The 18,928-nt window shown below is 41.6% G+C and overlaps 1 protein-coding gene across 1 annotated transcript in view; it reads right to left on the bottom strand.

Annotated features, from left to right (window-relative positions):
• Nucleotides 1-17,391, bottom strand: part of ANKDD1B (ankyrin repeat and death domain containing 1B) — a 70,906-nt gene extending 53,515 nt beyond the window's left edge. The window contains exons 1-3 of the mRNA XM_075591379.1: nucleotides 16,990-17,391; nucleotides 7,656-7,759; nucleotides 3,422-3,520 (exon numbers count right to left, since the gene is read on the bottom strand). Coding sequence (XP_075447494.1) covers nucleotides 3,422-3,520; nucleotides 7,656-7,759; nucleotides 16,990-17,122 — 336 coding nt within the window. The 5' untranslated portion in view covers nucleotides 17,123-17,391. The remainder of the gene's footprint in view (nucleotides 1-3,421; nucleotides 3,521-7,655; nucleotides 7,760-16,989) is intronic.
• Between the last annotated feature and the right edge of the window lie 1,537 nt (nucleotides 17,392-18,928).

Consider the following 18,928-nt stretch of genomic DNA (forward strand, 5'->3'; position numbering starts at 1 on the left):
AGGAGAAGGAGGGGGAAGAGAGGAAGAGAAGAAGACATGAGAGGAAGAAGAGGAGGGGGGTGATTGAGTAAAATATTAAGTTCAATTTCATTTTTTTTTTATCGTTATCCCTATTTTGCTCATGAGGGACCCAGTACCAGGTCCCAGCGCTGAGTCTGGGTAATTTCTGACTACTGAAAATATGGCTGAGTATGCCGGGTACCGGGTAATTTCTGACTACTGAAAATATGGATGATTATGCCGGGTACCGGGTAATTTCTGGGTACCTGGTACATCACTAGTCACAGCAGTTTTATATACTGTATGATTTAACTGGCCTCTTTAAGAAAAACGCCTCTGCTTTTTATCCCATAGCATAAATGTATTAATTGTCTTTAAGAAAAAAAAGAAAAGTAATAGAAGTGACCTGTTCGGTCTCGGAGTACTCCCGAAAGCTCCAGTATATGTCCCAATGGGAGTCAGATTTGGGAGAGGTATTAGATGAGGAAGAATGGGATGGATTTTTTTGGCGGTGGCTTAGAGTTCGATTTGCATGACATTAATGGAGAACGCATATAAGGTGTTAATGACCTCACCCCACTAAAATTATCAAAATGTATTCCGGGTTACTCACCACTGTGCCCTAAACAATGTGGAGAAAGAGCTGATCTGCTACATTTGTTGTGGTCTTGCCCTCAGGTTGTGCCCCTCCTGTGGGAGCAGATTAGACATTGGCTACAGAGGACCTTGGACCTCACCATTCCCATGGACCCGTGGCTCTTCCTTTTAAACAGACCAGCTCAGCGATTAGCCAGGGTCGAAAAGAAATGAGTTGCTCATTTTGCAACAGCAGCAAGATGCGAGATCGCAGCATTATGGAAGCAAAATGAAATTCCATCTATTACTACAATTCGAAATATATTTTGGTTTGTCTGCCAGATGGAAAAACTAACCAGTTTAGTTAATGACACTTGCGCTAAATGCCTTAAAGTTTGGCTACCATGGCTGACCTCAAATGGATATCCCAGGGGTGAACGGTGCCACAGTTATGCTTTGATAGAAATAAATGCGTTCTCCTTTGACTAAAGGAATCATAGTTTAAAAGACATTGAAATTTAGGGGATTAAAACCTGACCCTAATGATGGAAATAGGTGGTTGAGACCTTACGGGAGAGGATAAGACACAAGATGGCTGCAAGGAAATGACAAAGGATGGAAAACTTGGGCCAAAAAGATAAAAGAGAACTTTTAAATAGGCCAAAAAAGTCAAATGTGCTATTTTTTGCCAGTAACAGCTATTCACAAAGCTGTGATAAGTTTATCGTTGTCTAAAAGCTTGCAATATTTTTGCACCAGCTAAAGGCTGGCGCAAAAAAGATTGATAGATGCATAAAAGCATGTATTTTTTTAATTTTTCAGTGCTGGTATCAATCCTGAGGCCGACGGGGGTCTCTGGGTGGTGTCCGGGGGCCCTTGGGTGGTCCCTGTGGGAGTCCAGGGGTCCCATGGGTGTCTGGGGGTCCTCATGTGGTCCCCGCGGGTGTCAAGGGATCTCTGGGCGGTGCCCGCGGGTGTCCGGGGGCACCAGGGGTGTCCAGTGGCATCCACAGGTGTCCGAGGGTCCTCGAGTGGTCCCCGCGGGTGTCTGGGAATCTCCGGGTGGTCCCTGCTGGTCTGTGGTACAAATTCTGTGCCAGAAAAAAAGTGCAATACATTGATATAAATACACCACCCTCCCCACAATTCATAAACTACTGTAATGGGCAAATTTACTATTATCCATATATGGGTAATAGTACATTTGCTCATTTAAAATAAAACATAAACAAGCAGCAAAAAGTAAATAAAACTAGCACTTAAAACTTGCACTTACCCCTGCCATGATGAAGGCTGTCCTCATCCTCATCACCGTCCTTGTCCTCCATGGGCAGAAACAGCAACAGTACAATAAATAAATACAAACTAATGGCCCCTAACTCCTTAATCACCATAGCCATTAGTAACCGCTATTGTAATTAAAGGGTTAACCCACCCTCTCCCGCTACTCACCTGGGAGGCTTAATCACCCTGCCCAGGGACACCACCCCCCCCTACCCATTGATTGGCACAATGTTAAAGCATGCCCATATTATATGGGCATGCTTTGTCACTATAGCAATAAATTGGGGGAGCTAAAAAAAACAGGCCCAAAATAAAACACGTTACATAGAAAAATGAACACATTTCAAATGCCAATAAACCAATCGATTGGCAAAGTGGTACATCATGCCCATATAATATGGGCATGATTTACCACTATCACAGCCAATGGTCAACCAAAAAAATAAACAACCACAAAAATATCAAATTAAATCAAAACATTCACCAAATAAACAACAATAAAAAAGTAAACATAAAAAAATACCAGAAATCAATAAAGCAAATACCAAATAAGCACCAGAATTAAAAATCAAAACACCAAAAAAAACCATAAATAAATAAAAGAAAACTCCAAATAAACACCATTATTAAAAAGCTAAAGACCAAAAATAAACAACTATTAAAAAGCAAACACCCAAAAAGAACAGAAATAAACCATTTAAAACACAACAAAAACTCCCATAATTAAAAATCAAAACACAAAACACTGTAAATAGCAGAAATAATTAAAAGCAAACAACTAAAATACATTTAAAAGAAATAAAAGCAAGCATTTGCCAAAAAAATCCATTGCTTGTCACTGTATGTATATACTGTATAGCCCTAAAGGGGCATACATAAATACTTTGGCAATGAAAAAAATACAAATAAAAAAAATACAATGAAAAAACCTGCAAAATTAAAATAACATATATTCAATGGTTTTTCTTACCTTTTAGATGTCTTCACCCTCTCGTTCCCGGGGTCTCAGGAAGCTCTCAAACAAAGAAGCCAGGTCCTCAGATACAGTAAGTTATTTTCTTCTTTCTTTTCTTCATCTGTTAATTGTAATCCAATTGGGGGTCTTCTTTCTTCTTGCGATGACAGGGCGCAAGCTCCACTCCAGAGTTTGATTAGTATTTATAGAGCGATAACACTGATGCAAAAAACAGGTCGGACGCTAGTGCAATTTTTTATCGGCCTTAAAAAAAATGGCGTTCATTCTTAGTGAATACCATTTTTGGCCTCATGCTATAGTGCGCGATAAATCTATGCATAGTCGGACGCAAATGCACTGATTTTATCACCGCTTTGCGAATCGCCCCCAAAGTGTGTGTCATTTTCAGTTGTAGAAAACAGTTGGAAACAGTCTCCAACCATCATGTTTGTTATTTTTACGGAAGATCATTAATAATGAAGTTTGGTTGGCCACTGGGTCCAACTTAATTATTACACTGGGAACACGCTCTACCTGTGAAAAAAAACATGCTCTTCCCACGAAGCAAACCAGCGTTCATTGTAGGAAGAAAAAATATTTGCTTACCTTATCAGCGACATCTACTCGGGCTTTATGACTAAGAAGAAATGCCAGTGCTTCAACATGGTTTCCTGCCACAGCAAAATGAAGTGCTGTGCGATTGAGCTAAGCAAAAAACACACATGGTTATTTGTGTATATCATCACAATACAAGCAAAAACAATTATACATAGTAGTTTACTCTTTGCTTTGCTGTCTCACTTAGCAACATGTAATAGAGTTTTAATACAGTAAAGCATACGGCTTCCTTGAATTGCAATTTGAAATGGTTGCAACTAACGCCAACGTGAATTTAAATGTAAATGTATATTATGATGCAGCATTTCCCCAAGCATAAACGTGTTTTCAGTTTTATATATATATATATATATATACAGATGCAGCGGCCGTTATTCGAACATATCACGCATTGTATACATCGGAATACTCATGTCATGGCGCGTCATTACCGTGTGTTGACTCGTTTTTATCGAGTGCAGAAAATGGCATTTTAATGTTCTGGTTTTTAAACACCTGCAAATTGGCACAGTAGCACAGTACTGTACACATTACAATTCATTCATTTCTGCCACGGAAACAAAAAGAATTGCACCCAAAGAAATCGGGATCAATGAAATTCAAACAAATCAACCGCGTGAGTACAGCAGCGCACACGAAAACGGCTCCGTGATATGTTCGAAAAACGGCCACTGCATCTGTATTTATTTATTTTTAGTAACTTCTGTGGAAATCTATGGGTGCCATTCTAGTCAATCCATGTAATCCTGCTTTAAAAGCTTGGTATCAGTGATGTGAAAACTGACCAAAATAGTGTTCACTTGAGCAGATCAATTGTTTTGTGATAGTACACTATGGAAATGGACTGGGGGTGTCTCTGGAGAAGAATTGATGGTGATGTTCTGTTTCCATTTTGTCTGTTCTGTTTCCATTTTGTCTGTTCTGTTATATGTTTAATGTCCATTTTGTGTGTAAGAATGTGTGTGTGGTATGAATGAGTTTCGCTCATAGTTGATTTTAAGACTGTGTCTGTAGTTTACGCCCACATTCCTGGTATGAAGTACCTGGTTTCTATAGAGAGCTTTTTTAATCCAGTTTTAACCAGGTTTTAATGATCTTTAAAATGATTGGCTTAGAATAAGGGAGTAGTTATTATATTCTGCCTAGTAACCTATTTGAAACAAAGGAATCAAAAATGTATAAAAAAAAAAAAGTGGAAAAACAGAAATAAACTGTGCGCTACTATCTATCTCCTTATAATTGAATACAGTGCAGTGACTAAACCATATATAAATAAAGTAAACCACAATACCACAGTGAATAAGTGATTAAATAATTAAATTATAACATAACCGTGTGGTTGATAAGGGCGTCTGCTGCTATAAACATTAGGGGTGGCTCAGCACCCGACACACTCTAAGAAATGGAAACAAAAAGAAAACAGCGCACAACGCCAAATAGTGAAGTAAGTAATAGAATGTATTACAATGTTAAAGGGGTAATAAATCTGCGTACATCAGATAAAAATAACATGTGCATTTAGTGCATAACACACTGGTTACCACTCTGTAGCTGTAAAACAGGACGGTCTGGCACTCAGCTGTCTCTGCAGGAGCCTCTATGATGGTTCTGGGGCATGGGATCCTTCATGCACTCCTCACACAGCAGGACGCTGCTCACAAGGGGATTTCTTTCAAGCAGCCTGGTAATACTGCAGATTCAGACACTTAGTGGGACCGCTCCTCAACCGGCGATATACTGTACTGCCTCCAGGGGAATTCCCCTACAGTCCCCCGTCTCTCCTGTGTAGATTTGCTGCTTGTCCCAGCTGCTATGATCTTAGGGCAGTCCAGAGCTGTTGGAATTGCTCTGCAAACACTTCCGCAACTGCAGGGGCTTACACAGCGTGCCACGATGCCGCTCCGTCACGTGGTATAGCGGAGTGACGTCACAGTTCTCGTGGCAAAGGAGGAATCAATAGGGAGGAAGAAGGAGAGTCCCTTACTGTCTCTTACCGGCGCAGAGACCGCTCAGTTAGCACGGTGGCAGCCAATATAAGCTGATAGTGATACAAATCCAAAGGATGAATATAGGCAAAATTATGGCATTAATACATCCAACATGTTTCGTAGATCTAACTACTTCTTCAGGGAACACGTGGCACACTGTGTAATGCACTAAATGCACATGTTATTTTTATCTGATGTACGCAGATTTATTACCCCTTTAACATTGTAATACATTCTATTACTTACTTCACTATTTGGCGTTGTGCGCTGTTTTCTTTTTGTTTCCATAAAAAAAAAAAAAGCCTGCTTGGACACTCCTATGGCAGAGAGTCTCACTGACTGGTGTGTGTGTGTGTGTGTGTGTGTGTGTGTGTGTGTGTGTGTGTGTGTGTGTGTGTGTGTGTGTGTGATCATCCTCTATGCTGTTAAGGAAATAAACTACTCATTATCTACGAAACCTTGTTTGTGAGTTTGCAAACATCGACAACACCAAAAACCAAATCAACCAATCCAGTGGGAAAGAATAGTTGTCACTATAATGTCACTATAATTTTTTATAGTCCTAAAGGCCCAGAATTACTAAAGGGTGCTAAAATTTATTTCACCTTAAATCCTATCAAGTGCCTCTGCTCTACTTGTTATCCATCCATTATTTTCACATGCTACGCTTAACTTGAATGAGCCCATTTAGTAAATTTGTGTCAAAGTGAGGTGTAGTAACAGATCACAGTGATATTTGTGTCATTTTACCAAGTGCTTACCTACTAAGGTTCCCTTGTGCCTATAAGGACATCCCAACATGGCTCTGTCTCTGTCTCTACCAACATGGCCGCCGAGGCAGGAAGATCAAATTGCCTGCATCTGTCGGCTCCCTTTATAAGGCCGCATCCATGGTGGATCCGACGGCACGAGCGACGTCACTCGCACCAAATAGAAACCAATAAAAGCCAATGCGCGAGTCTATCGTGCGTGCGTGCGAGCAGCCGGGTGGCCGATGCGTGGCGAGACAAACTTGTTTGTCTTTGCCGTGTGATGGCCTGGTCACGTGCGTGTTTCAGCCAATGAGGGCGAACCGCTCACGTGATGTCACAGGCACGCCCCTCGGCATGCCCGTGCCATTCCCCCCATCGCGCAACGCTGCAGGCCACGGATCTAGGCAAGCACAGGCATACATGACGTCACGCACTCAGACGCACGCCTGTTCTATTTCCGAGGCCTAAGGCTGCATTCCCCACTCTTCCTTGCCTATGCACGGTTCTGTTTCCCTAGAGTCCTGCTATTGCCATATCCTGCCTGCCTTGTTCCTTTTGGTTGCCGACCCCAGCTTGTTACCACGACCAACCTGCTTTCTCCAGCCCAGACCTCGGAACTTTGACCCCTTCTTCTCTGCCTTCTCCAGCCCTGACCCCGGAATAGTGACCTCGAACATCCTACCTTCTCCTGCCCTGACCTCGGACCCGGACCTCACTATTCTACACTTCAGGATTCGGATCCCAGGTACGGGTCGGTCTCTACTCTCCACCTCTGCCTAGCGGGTCTGTCTCCTGCACAGTAACAACGACTGTAACAGTGCCGTTGCAAGAACAGTACAAGAATAAGCAGCCGTGGGGACTTTGTTCCATTCGTGGATCGTCGTGCACTTTTCTGTCTTTCTGCTGATTACATTTGCAACTCCCTTTTGACAGAGGATTTGCCTTTAGTTTAGGGGAGTGGTGTCATATTGATCACAAGGTTTTGGAGCTAGAATGTGTAGCATCACTTAATTCCAATAGACATGTCAATCAAGGGGCTAAATGTGCCATACTATCAGAGGTGTTTTAGGGCATAAACAGACTAAGTACTTGCTCAGGGTCACAGCAAGCTAAGTTTGGCTTTAAGAATGCTTTCTGTGAAGTGAGAAAAGCAGAAAAGTGATGACCTATGTTAAAATAATGGGTACAGTTCCAAGATATTCCTGCTTAGACCAAGTAAAACAATATCAATGTCACTGCATACTATTCCTATGCTATAGTCAGTCAGCAACTCTAGCACATATTTATTCTTTCATCTGATATTGTATCTATTATGATGAACTAAGCTTTCTCTACAATGTGCATCCCTGGAACTCTACAGTATGTTTGCATCAAATACATAAATGTGCTCAATACTTTAGAGAGATATTTAAATAATTAAAATGACCTGAAACAATTCCAAAACAATCCTGACCATGAATCGGCCATGCTGGATATACTCACATTATTTCTGGCATTAATATTAACTTTCTCTTCCTTGAACTTGGTCATGGCATACACATCATTCTTCATAGCAGCATTATGAAACTCCATCTCACTTTTCAACACTGAAACAAATGTTTACATGGTCATTTAAAATACATCAAAATAATGCGCTACCAGAACTAAATGAGGATACAATGATACAAGTTAGTCAGTGTTTAAATGAATGAAAATAAATGCACAAAGAATGGAATATTCCATATAAAACAATGGAACAATGTAATGTATGTATGTCAGTCCACAATAGTCCAATGGTATATGGGGCAAGTCTGATGCCAATGCTGCTACTTGGTTAGTGGTCTTGTCTTTCACAGGGAGCTCACCCAGGGTGAGCAAGGCAAGTTTGGTTGGAGCAAAATTGTTGACAGAGGTGTGATGTCATCATCCCCCGACTCCACGTGGCAACCGGAGAGTTCACTTGTCGACGAGACGCCGGACACCAGTCCTCGCAGCAGGAGGAATCGATAGATTAACCCCAATTTAAGAAGAGAAGTCGGAAGGACCTCTATGCCTTCTAAATGCTATTCGGACTCTACTTGAAATGTGAGTGCACATTTTGAAACCTTTTATTGTGTATGATATATCCTATATATCATATATCAAATGTAAGAAGATATCTAGGTTGCAAATATCGTTTCCCTCTCAAGGGTACCAGTAGTACGATCACTGGTGGTGTTTATGCATTCGTCAGATTAATGCCAGGATGCAGGTATCATTAATCTGGCAGTTACAGAGAGAAAGTTATGGGATATTTTATACTCCCAGATAACATTGAAATAAAATAATACCCTTTTTATCGGAGAAGCTAGACTTAAAGGTGTCATAGGGAACATAAAGTGATAAATGGGAGATGAGACACACCCACAAAGGCCAGTTCATGCGTCTGTTTGTCCCAAATGAAATACTTGGGCTTTAGTAAGTATGGTGTTTGAATCGATAAAACAAATTCCCCTAGAGTTGTGTACTTGATACACGTGGATATTATATGTTTTTTCTGTTTTATCTGTTTTTATTTAAAAACTGTCTGAATCTACGTACTGCATAGTGTCATCTAATTTTTCTGTAATTAGCACTGCACATCTTTTGTAATATCACATCAAAAATATAATGGCACAGACGGCACCCCTTTTGCCACAGACTTGTGACAAATAGGCACATCATCACACTTTAATGACTAAATTCACATTACAAGTCCTTTTTGAGTAGAGCTGAGCGAACCAGTCCAAATCTGTTTTCCGAATTCGCCATTCAAAATCCGTTCCGCAGTTTAAAATTTGCAGACGGATTATACAGTTTCAATCCTCGGCGATTAATCCCAAACTGCCATTGCATTACAATCCGGTGGTGGATGTTAACAATCCCTCCATGGATTCTGCAATACGCATCCAGATTGCTGAATCCGCGGATTGGACTCTTAGGGCCTCATGCAGTAAGCGGCGAAAAAATGCAAACAACTTTTATTCATAGTGTACATGTGCAGGGGGTCTCCGGAGCTGAACCGCATTGGTTTCAGGTCGGGGGACCCCCTGCTCCCCGAGATACAGGCCCCTTTATGAGGTGCCGGTATCCCTCTGCATTTAAAGGTCCCGATCACGTGACCGCGGCCTGTATCTCGGGAAGCAGGGGGTCCCCGGACCTAAAACAAAACCGTTTCTGCTCCGGAGACCCTCTGCACATCTACACTATGAGTAAAACACACATATCAATAAAGACTCGTTCCTTACCTTACAGGGTATCTGCTACGGTAGCGAAGCAGCATGAATATTTATTTAATAATACTGTACAGTTAGCAGGGGGTCCCCCGAGCTGAACCGCATCACTTTGTGGACCAGGGACCCCCTGCTTCCCGAGTTACAGGCCCCGGTATGTGTGATCGGATGGGCAGTGTAGCCGCCATGTTTATAGCGTCCCATACGCTACGTGCCCGCAATAAACATGGCGTCCACACTGTAACCGATGCCCCAAACCGGGGCCTGTAACTCGGGAAGCAGGGGGTCTCTGAGCCACAAATAAATGCGGTTCAGCTCAGGGGGCCCCCTGCTCGCGCACAATATTATTAAAATACATTAATGCTGCTTCATTACCATAGCGGATAGCCGCTAAGGTAATGAAGGGGTTAACGCATAATAGCATGTTTATTGGGGACAAATGCCCCCAATAAACATAGCAGAAATACACAACATACAATACAGTAATGGCCAACATTACTATTATCCACAAATGGATAATAGTGCAGTTGTCCATTTACAATACATACACAACAATAAAGACATTAAATACATATAGCACTCACCCATGTGCGGCTGCCACGATGAAGGCCATCCTCATCTTCATCATGCCCATGCCCCATCCGCTTCTGTAAAACAGACACAAGAATTAAAACATCCAATGTAATGTCCCCTAACCCCTTAATCACCATAGCGGTTATTAACCGCTACAGTCATTAAGGGGTTAACCCACCATCACCCACATACCCTCCCCCACTAACCCCCCCAAGCACCCTCACCCACTACCCACAGGGGAGTCCTACCAAATACCCTTGGGGCCAATACACCCTCCCCCAGCACATACAGTACAATAATGTGCCAAATAACTATTATCCACATAGGAATAATACATTATTTGGCCATTATTAAACACATTAAATACCGTAATAAAGTAAAGAAAATTCTACTAACCTCATCAATAAGAAGGCTCCGTCGCCAGCATCATCCTTGGGGACCGTTGCCAAAATAATAAATAGCCAATACATCTCAATTACATTAACATACCAATGAACCCCTTAATCACCTTTTTGGGTACTAACCTCAAAGGTAATTAAGGGGTGAAGCCATCCTGCAATGGCAACACCACTTATGCATAACATCCTCAATGAATTAAAAACCAATTTCCTAACCAAATCTCATTTAATCATTCAATCTGAAGGCTCAAATGCCACTTAAAACATTGCATTTACAGTGTATACATGTAGCATAACATGTAAACTACATGTACACGCTGCAAATCAATGTTAACAATACAGTAATCCAACTCAAATAGCCTGACATCACAGGAAGTATATTATGTCATCAAATAAAGTCACCATCAATGAATTAACAGACATGAATTACATCCCTAAACAATTAAAATACCATCCATACCAATTACACAATTAACTATAGCTATCGTAACAGAGAACAAGTTCAAAACATACAAAAAAGGACACGAACAATTACAATATACTATAGCAAGGCTCTCCATAACCTACAGTACAGCATAAAGCCCAAAACTTACATCTCTCTAATAATAAAATACATTTAACACACATCTATGCATAGCAGCATAGCCACAATCATTTACAATACAGAAAAGAAAGCTTTAACAACACTATCATTTCTTACCCTGTATGTATATATCTCTCTAGACATACATACATACATACATACAGTGGCAAGAAATGATATGCATAAAAAAAAATGAAGACATGAAAAAGCAAAAAAAAAACACATTAACATTAAATACATTTCTTTATTTAACTTACCATTACTTGCCCCCACCGACTCCCGTTGATCAGCTTACTCACGAACCAATCCACGAACAGGAACCCATAAAATAAAAAACCATAAAATAATAAACATTAAAATAATAAAACAGGACAATACAGGGGTCTTCTAGTTGTAATCCATCTTCATCTGTATTCTTCTACCTTCTTCCGGGGTCTTCTTGCCGTCCGGTGCCACGCCCTGGTCTTCTTTCTTCAGAGGAGGTCCTTCCTCCTCGGCGTCTGGCTTCAAAATGAGACGACATAGGCTTTTAAAGGCCTATGACGTCACATTTTCGTCATATGGTTCCCACGGCCCTGATTGGGCCGTGAAAACCATGTGTTTTGGCCGATGTAAAAAAAATGATGACGTCACTTAAAGGCAATGACAGCACAGCCAATCAGAATGGCTTTGCTGCAATTGCCTTTAAGATGACGTCATGAAAAGACACATGGCCGGACTCACATGGTACGGCAGCCAATCAGAGCGTGGGAAGTCTATCCCTACTCTGATTGGTTCAAGTACCATGTGACAGAGGCTTGCAATGACGTCACATCCTTTCTCCCCCAAGCCTCTGTCACAGGGTACTTGAACCAATCAGAGTAGGGATAGACTTCCCACGCTCTGATTGTCTGCCGTACCATGTGAGTCCGGCCATGTGTCTTTTCATGACGTCATCTTAAAGGCAATTGCAGCAAAGCCATTCTGATTGGCTGTGCTGTCATTGCCTTTAAGTGACGTCATCATTTTTTTTACATCGGCCAAAACACATGGTTTTCACGGCCCAATCAGGGCCGTGGGAACCATATGACGAAAATGTGACGTCATAGGCCTTTAAAAGCCTATGTCGTCTCATTTTGAAGCCAGACGCCGAGGAGGAAGGACCTCCTCTGAAGAAAGAAGACCAGGGCGTGGCACCGGACGGCAAGAAGACCCCGGAAGAAGGTAGAAGAATACAGATGAAGATGGATTACAACTAGAAGACCCCTGGATTGTCCTGTTTTATTATTTTAATGTTTATTATTTTATGGTTTTTTATTTTATGGGTTCCTGTTCGTGGATTGGTTCGTGAGTAAGATGATCAACGGGAGTCGGTGGGGGCAAGTAATGGTAAGTTAAATAAAGAAATGTATTTAATGTTAATGTGTTTTTTTTTGCTTTTTCATGTCTTCATTTTTTTTTATGCATATCATTTCTTGCCACTGTATATATGTATGTATGTATGTCTAGAGAGATATATACATACAGGGTAAGAAATGATAGTGTTGTTAAAGCTTTCTTTTCTGTATTGTAAATGATTGTGGCTATGCTGCTATGCATAGATGTGTGTTAAATGTATTTTATTATTAGAGAGATGTAAGTTTTGGGCTTTATGCTGTACAGTACTGTAGGTTATGGAGAGCCTTGCTATAGTATATTGTAATTGTTCGTGTCCTTTTTTGTATGTTTTGAACTTGTTCTCTGTTACGATAGCTATAGTTAATTGTGTAATTGGTATGGATGGTATTTTAATTGTTTAGGGATGTAATTCATGTCTGTTAATTCATTGATGGTGACTTTATTTGATGACATAATATACTTCCTGTGATGTCAGGCTATTTGAGTTGGATTACTGTATTGTTAACATTGATTTGCAGCGTGTACATGTAGTTTACATGTTATGCTACATGTATACATTGTAAATGCAATGTTTTAAGTGGCATTTGAGCCTTCAGATTGAATGATTAAATGAGATTTGGTTAGGAAATTGGTTTTTAATTCATTGAGGATGATATGCATAAGTGGTGTTGCCATTGCAGGATGGCTTCACCCCTTAATTACCTTTGAGGTTAGTACCCAAAAAGGTGTTTAAGGGGTTCATTGGTATGTTAATGTAATTGAGATGTATTGGCTATTTATTATTTTGGCAACGGACCCCAAGGATGATGCTGGCGACGGAGCCTTCTTATTGATGAGGTTAGTAGAATTTTCTTTACTTTATTACGGTATTTAATGTGTTTAATAATGGTCAAATAATGTATTATTCCTATGTGGATAATAGTTATTTGGCACATTATTGTACTGTATGTGCTGGGGGAGGGTGTATTGGCCCCAAGGGTATTTGGTAGGACTCCCCTGTGGGTAGTGGGTGAGGGTGCTTGGGGGGGTTAGTGGGGGAGGGTATGTGGGTGATGGTGGGTTAACCCCTTAATGACTGTAGCGGTTAATAACCGCTATGGTGATTAAGGGGTTAGGGGACATTACATTGGATGTTTTAATTCTTGTGTCTGTTTTGCAGAAGCGGATGGGGCATGGGCATGATGAAGATGTGGATGGCCTTCATCGTGGCAGCCGCACATGGGTGAGTGCTATATGTATTTAATGTCTTTATTGTTGTGTATGTATTGTAAATGGACAACTGCACTATTATCCATTTGTGGATAATAGTAATGTTGCCCATGACTATACTGTATGTTAGGGGGGTATAGGTGTTGTTGGGGTCATATATATATATATATATATATATATATATTTATATTTATATATATATATATATATATATTTATATTTATATATATATATATATTTATTTAGTTAGTGTGGGGCTGGTGTGTGTATTTTTTATTATTGTGGGTAGTGGGGGTGGGTGAAGGGGGTATTAGCCCCAACGGTGGTTGTTTAGGGCTTGCGGGTGGGTAGCGGGAGGCCTTTACCCCTTCATGACCGTAGCGGTATTAACCGCTACGGTCGTGAAGGGGTTAAGTGCACCCGTAACCCCCCCGCAAGCCCTAAACAAACAACAAGGGCCAAATACCCCTTCACCCACCCCCACTACCCACAATAAACCTGGCACAGCTCTTTAACCCCTTCATTGCCTTAGCGGTTAACCGCTAAGGTAATGAAGTGGGCTTTAAATGCATTTTTCCTGCTTCGGATACATGCCGGGGGGGTCCGGTGCTGATATTAATGGTATCAGCTCCGGAGACCCCCGGCATCAATCCCAGCCAGGAAAAAGGCCTGAATTTTTTCTAAGTGCCGATCCGCCACTCATCCGCTGCCTCTGAGCAGCAACTTGCCATCTTTTTCTTGCGTGGCTGATCCGCCAGCGAAACGGTATTCTAGAGAGGCGAATAGCTCCGCTTAGCTACTCGCCTCTACTAGAATACTGGGTGGCTGAAAAAGTTGGATTTTTAGGCGGAACGTGCCTTCTCGCCCCGCCACCGGCGGAAACAAAAAAACCACCAGCCAAACTGGCGGTTTTTTTGAATCTCGCCCCTTTCTGAATACGGATAGGCTTTTTAGGCGGAAAAGTGGCGAGTAGTGCCTTTCCGCCGCTTACTGCATGAACCCCTTAAAATCTGTCAGCGGATTGCGGAATCCGTGGATGGATTGTCCGGGTTAAACAAAAAAATACGAGGAGGCAAATTGCCATTTTTTAGACTGATCTGCTGAAAGCTGTTTAGCAAAAGAAGCGGTGGATCCAAATACGCCCCCCAAAATTTGCCCATCTCTACTGTTGAGCGATGTTGTTCTCTACTATTCAATATAATTGTTCATCAGTAGACGTGTTAATATAATTATTGAAATTGTAATGTACATAAGAGAGGTGATCTCTTTCAATGTCAATATTAGTACTATGATACATTTTGTTCTAGAATGATTCAAATAAAAAAAATTCATGGACAGTCAAGCCTCGCCTACACTTTCAGTTAAATACGTTTAAATAAATCCAGTGCCTTGATAATGATTGTATTCAACGTGCTAGAGGGTTTATATTATTTATTATATTATTATTTACATGACAAATGATTGACTTTTCAGTCTTTCGAGGGCAGCCTCACTAGGTTTTGATTTTTACAAGTATACCAAAGTTTGATTTAAATATGAATAAATGGGAAATACAAATGAGAGAAGGACAGAGGCACCTATTTAATAAAGTGAGAATTTGATTAAAATGAATGGAAGTTGATGCATTTAACTGTGTGATAATCTGGAGGGAGAGAGACAGACAGACAGACTTCCTAGGAATAGGTAGAGCAGAGACTTGAGTAGACACTTTCCATATTCTAGCCATACAGTTATTTCCACAGTCTACTCCAGACTTTGAGAAGGGGAGGTCCTAAGCAGGGTGTGGGCATGGAGTTACATACCAGAACTGAAATGGGGGGTTTGCGTTTCCCCACCCATGAGTTTTCTAAATTCTCCTTTACTTCCAACATTAAATGAAGAAACTCAATGTAGCAAAGCAAAAGGCATTGGATCTGCTATCAATTTCACACCAAGGGATGCATTTTAATCTTGCATTTCTTATTGTCAGTGCATACCAATTCTGCCATGGTTTGGGAAGTATTACTAATAAATGTTAAAAATGAGTTAAGCAACACACTATTATTATTATTATTATATACAATTCCATATGAAAACAGTCTGCCAGTTCTGATGTTTCTTAACCTTTTTGACTTAACTTGATGGACTAGATTTTTATATTTCATACAACAGACAGCACACAATTATAAGAAGATTTAGCAATGCATTAATTATCGAAAATGAAAACAATATCACAGGGTTGTGCAAATGTCAGCAGAGTTGCAATTGCGTATTTGCAGTGCATTACTGATTAGCAGCCAAAACAATTAAGATATTTCACTACAATCACAAACCACATGTATACGTTTAGTGATTATGGATTAGGCAGCGTACCAATTCACACAGCCTCCCATTTCAGTTCATTCAGAATATGGCACCAAACCATTCTAAGGGGCATCAGTGGCTAGACTGCTCAATCCCTCTGACCACGGCAGTCCTTGCAGAGCAGAAGTGGTCCCACATTCACAGATTAGAGCCCATGGTCCCACATTCACAGATTACAGCCCATGGTCCCACATTCACAGATTAGAGCCCATGATCCCACATTCAAAGATTAGAGCCCATGGTCCCGCATTCACAGATTAGAGCCCATGGTCCCACATTCACAGATTAGAGCCCATGGTCCCGCATTCACAGATTAGAGCCCATGGTCCCGCATTCACAGATTAGAGCCCATGGTCCCGCATTCACAGATTAGAGCCCATGGTCCCGCATTCACCGATTAGAGCCCATGGTCCCACATTCACAGATTAGAGCCCATGGTCCCACATTCACAGATTAGAGCCCATGATCCCACATTCACAGATTAGAGCCCATGATCCCACATTCACAGATTAGAGCCCATGGTCCTGCATTCACAGATTAGAGCCCATGGTCCTGCATTCACAGATTAGAGCCCATGGTCCCACATTCACAGATTAGAGCCCATGGCCCGCATTCACAGATTAGAGCCCATGGCCCGCATTCACAGATTAGAGCCCATGGTCCCACATTCACAGATTAGAGCCCATGGTCCCACATTCACAGATTAGAGCCCATGGTCCCACATTCACAGATTAGAGCCCATGATCCCACATTCACAGATTAGAGCCCATGATCCCACATTCACAGATTAGAGCCCATGGTCCCACATTCACAGATTAGAGCCCATGATCCCACATTCACAGATTAGAGCCCATGGTCCCGCATTCACAGATTAGAGCCCATGGTCCCGCATTCACAGATTAGAGCCCATGGTCCCACATTCACAGATTAGAGCCCATGGCTCCACATTCACAGATTAGAGCCCATGTTCCCACATTCACAGATTAGAGCCCATGGTCCCGCATTCACAGATTAGAGCCCATGGTCCCACATTCACAGTTAGCACTCATGCATACTCTCTTATTTGCAGTTTGCAGTCTTCCTGAGCACATGGCGTGACTTACATGTATCGTTGCTGTTATCAGAGTTGCTTTGAGGAATGTGTCTGTTCCGCACAGACTGCACCAAACCTCTCGCACTGCTCAGCACCTTCTGGGCACTGTCGCCCAATTCTGCTCCTCGCTTTTTTTCTCCCATCTTTTCTCCTTCACATTTATATTGCTAATATCTCATTCTCCACCTCCTACCTACAGTACGCCCTATGTTAGTCTATTTGTCCCTTATTACCCTTTACCCTCTCTCTTATTCTCTCTTGCACCTTACTTGCATCTCTTTTATCTCCACCTTTCACCCAATCTTTCTTTGTACATATATTGCCTTCTTTCTCTGCCTTCTCTTGTAGTGCACTGATCTGTGACTGCCGGTCGTACACACATAGTCACAGAATAGGGCTGGGTTGCTGATCGGGTCCCCTCCCTGTCTGACCGGGACTCTCCTTGATCATTGTCAGTACACAGGTATGTGTGTGATGGGAGTCCCCTGCAGGCACACACACAAACTGTCTCATGTGACTCATACCCTGTGGCAGTCGTGCTATGCAATAAGGTTTGAAAACCAGAAATTAGCCCCATTCACTGCCAGAGGGACTGCAAAACTTTGCTTTACAATACGTTGCAATCCCAGTGGCAGAAAAGTTGTTAAAGCAGCAATACTGCATTCCCCTATTTTTCTTATTCTTATATGTAACGCATGTGACAATCAGGGTTGCCACCTCTCCGGGTTTGACCTGGAGACTCCGGGTTTTGGGCACTTGGCTACGGGTTTGACCTGTGAATCTCCGGGTGGCGGCGTGGTGCGGTGGCGTCTCCGGCAATTCCCCCTCCAACTGCAGTGAACATGGCTGCGTGGCGTCAAATGGTGACGTGTTGCCATGGTAATGGGATGCTACGTGACGTCATGATGCTATGAGGCGTCACGTTGCCATGGCAACGTGACATTGCGTAGCGTCATGACATCACGTAGCTTCCCCTTACCATGGCAAAGCGGCATCATTCGACGCCAGGCAGCCATGTTCACTGCAGTTGGAGGGGGTATTGCAGGGGGATGCCAGGAGACGCTGCTGCACCACGTAAGGGAATTTTGTTTACATTGTTCTCCGGGTTGGCCTTGAGTAGAAGGTGGAAACCCTGGTGACAAAGTATAATTCTACATTCTTACCTAAGCTGGCAATCGTTTTGTGATCCTGTGAAATCTGTAAACATTCTGATTGTGTGCCTAACGAAATGGCCACCTTCTAAGTCTGTGAAATGCTTCAGCTGATATGTAACATTATATTACTAAGTGTGACACATTATTGTTACATCTTTCAGAGTAATAGACAATCTGCTGTTTGGAACACAGCACCAGATCTGTTTGTGATACTTTGTTGCCAAAGGGCAAAAAGGTGTTTGTCAGAGCCTATTTCAAAAGAGGAATTCAATATGACTTTCTAAATTGTTGCTGCAGCAACCAAAGAATGATCAGTACATAAAAAAAATGGCATAAGGCGTTAAAAAAAAAACTATGCAGACAATATTATCTAATACTACAGAACTGATTTATTTAAATAAAAAAACATATAGGATTTTTCATGTTCTGCTGCTTTAACTGGAAGTGAACGAAGTTAAAACACACAAGAACAACACAGACACAAAAAGTAGAAAAAAGGGCGAGGCAGCACCTGACTGCTTTAATCTCACCAATCCAAATTTCCTAAACCATTGAAGTAAACCGCAAAAGCATGAATCAAAATGTTTGCGTGACTTAGTAAACCTAGTCATAAGAGGCCTGGTACACAAGTTCATATGTCTGAAAAAAAGAAGACCTGAACAAGTTTCATTTAAGAATGTGGAAATAAAACACTACACACAAATGTGACACTTCAAAAGAATTATTATATGCAAAATCTACACACACACAAAATACACAAAATTGAATCAACATAATTTTACTCCCAAAAAACAA

Source organism: Ascaphus truei, chromosome 1, assembly GCF_040206685.1.
Source record: "Ascaphus truei isolate aAscTru1 chromosome 1, aAscTru1.hap1, whole genome shotgun sequence".
NCBI classification, from domain to species: Eukaryota; Metazoa; Chordata; class Amphibia; order Anura; family Ascaphidae; genus Ascaphus; species Ascaphus truei.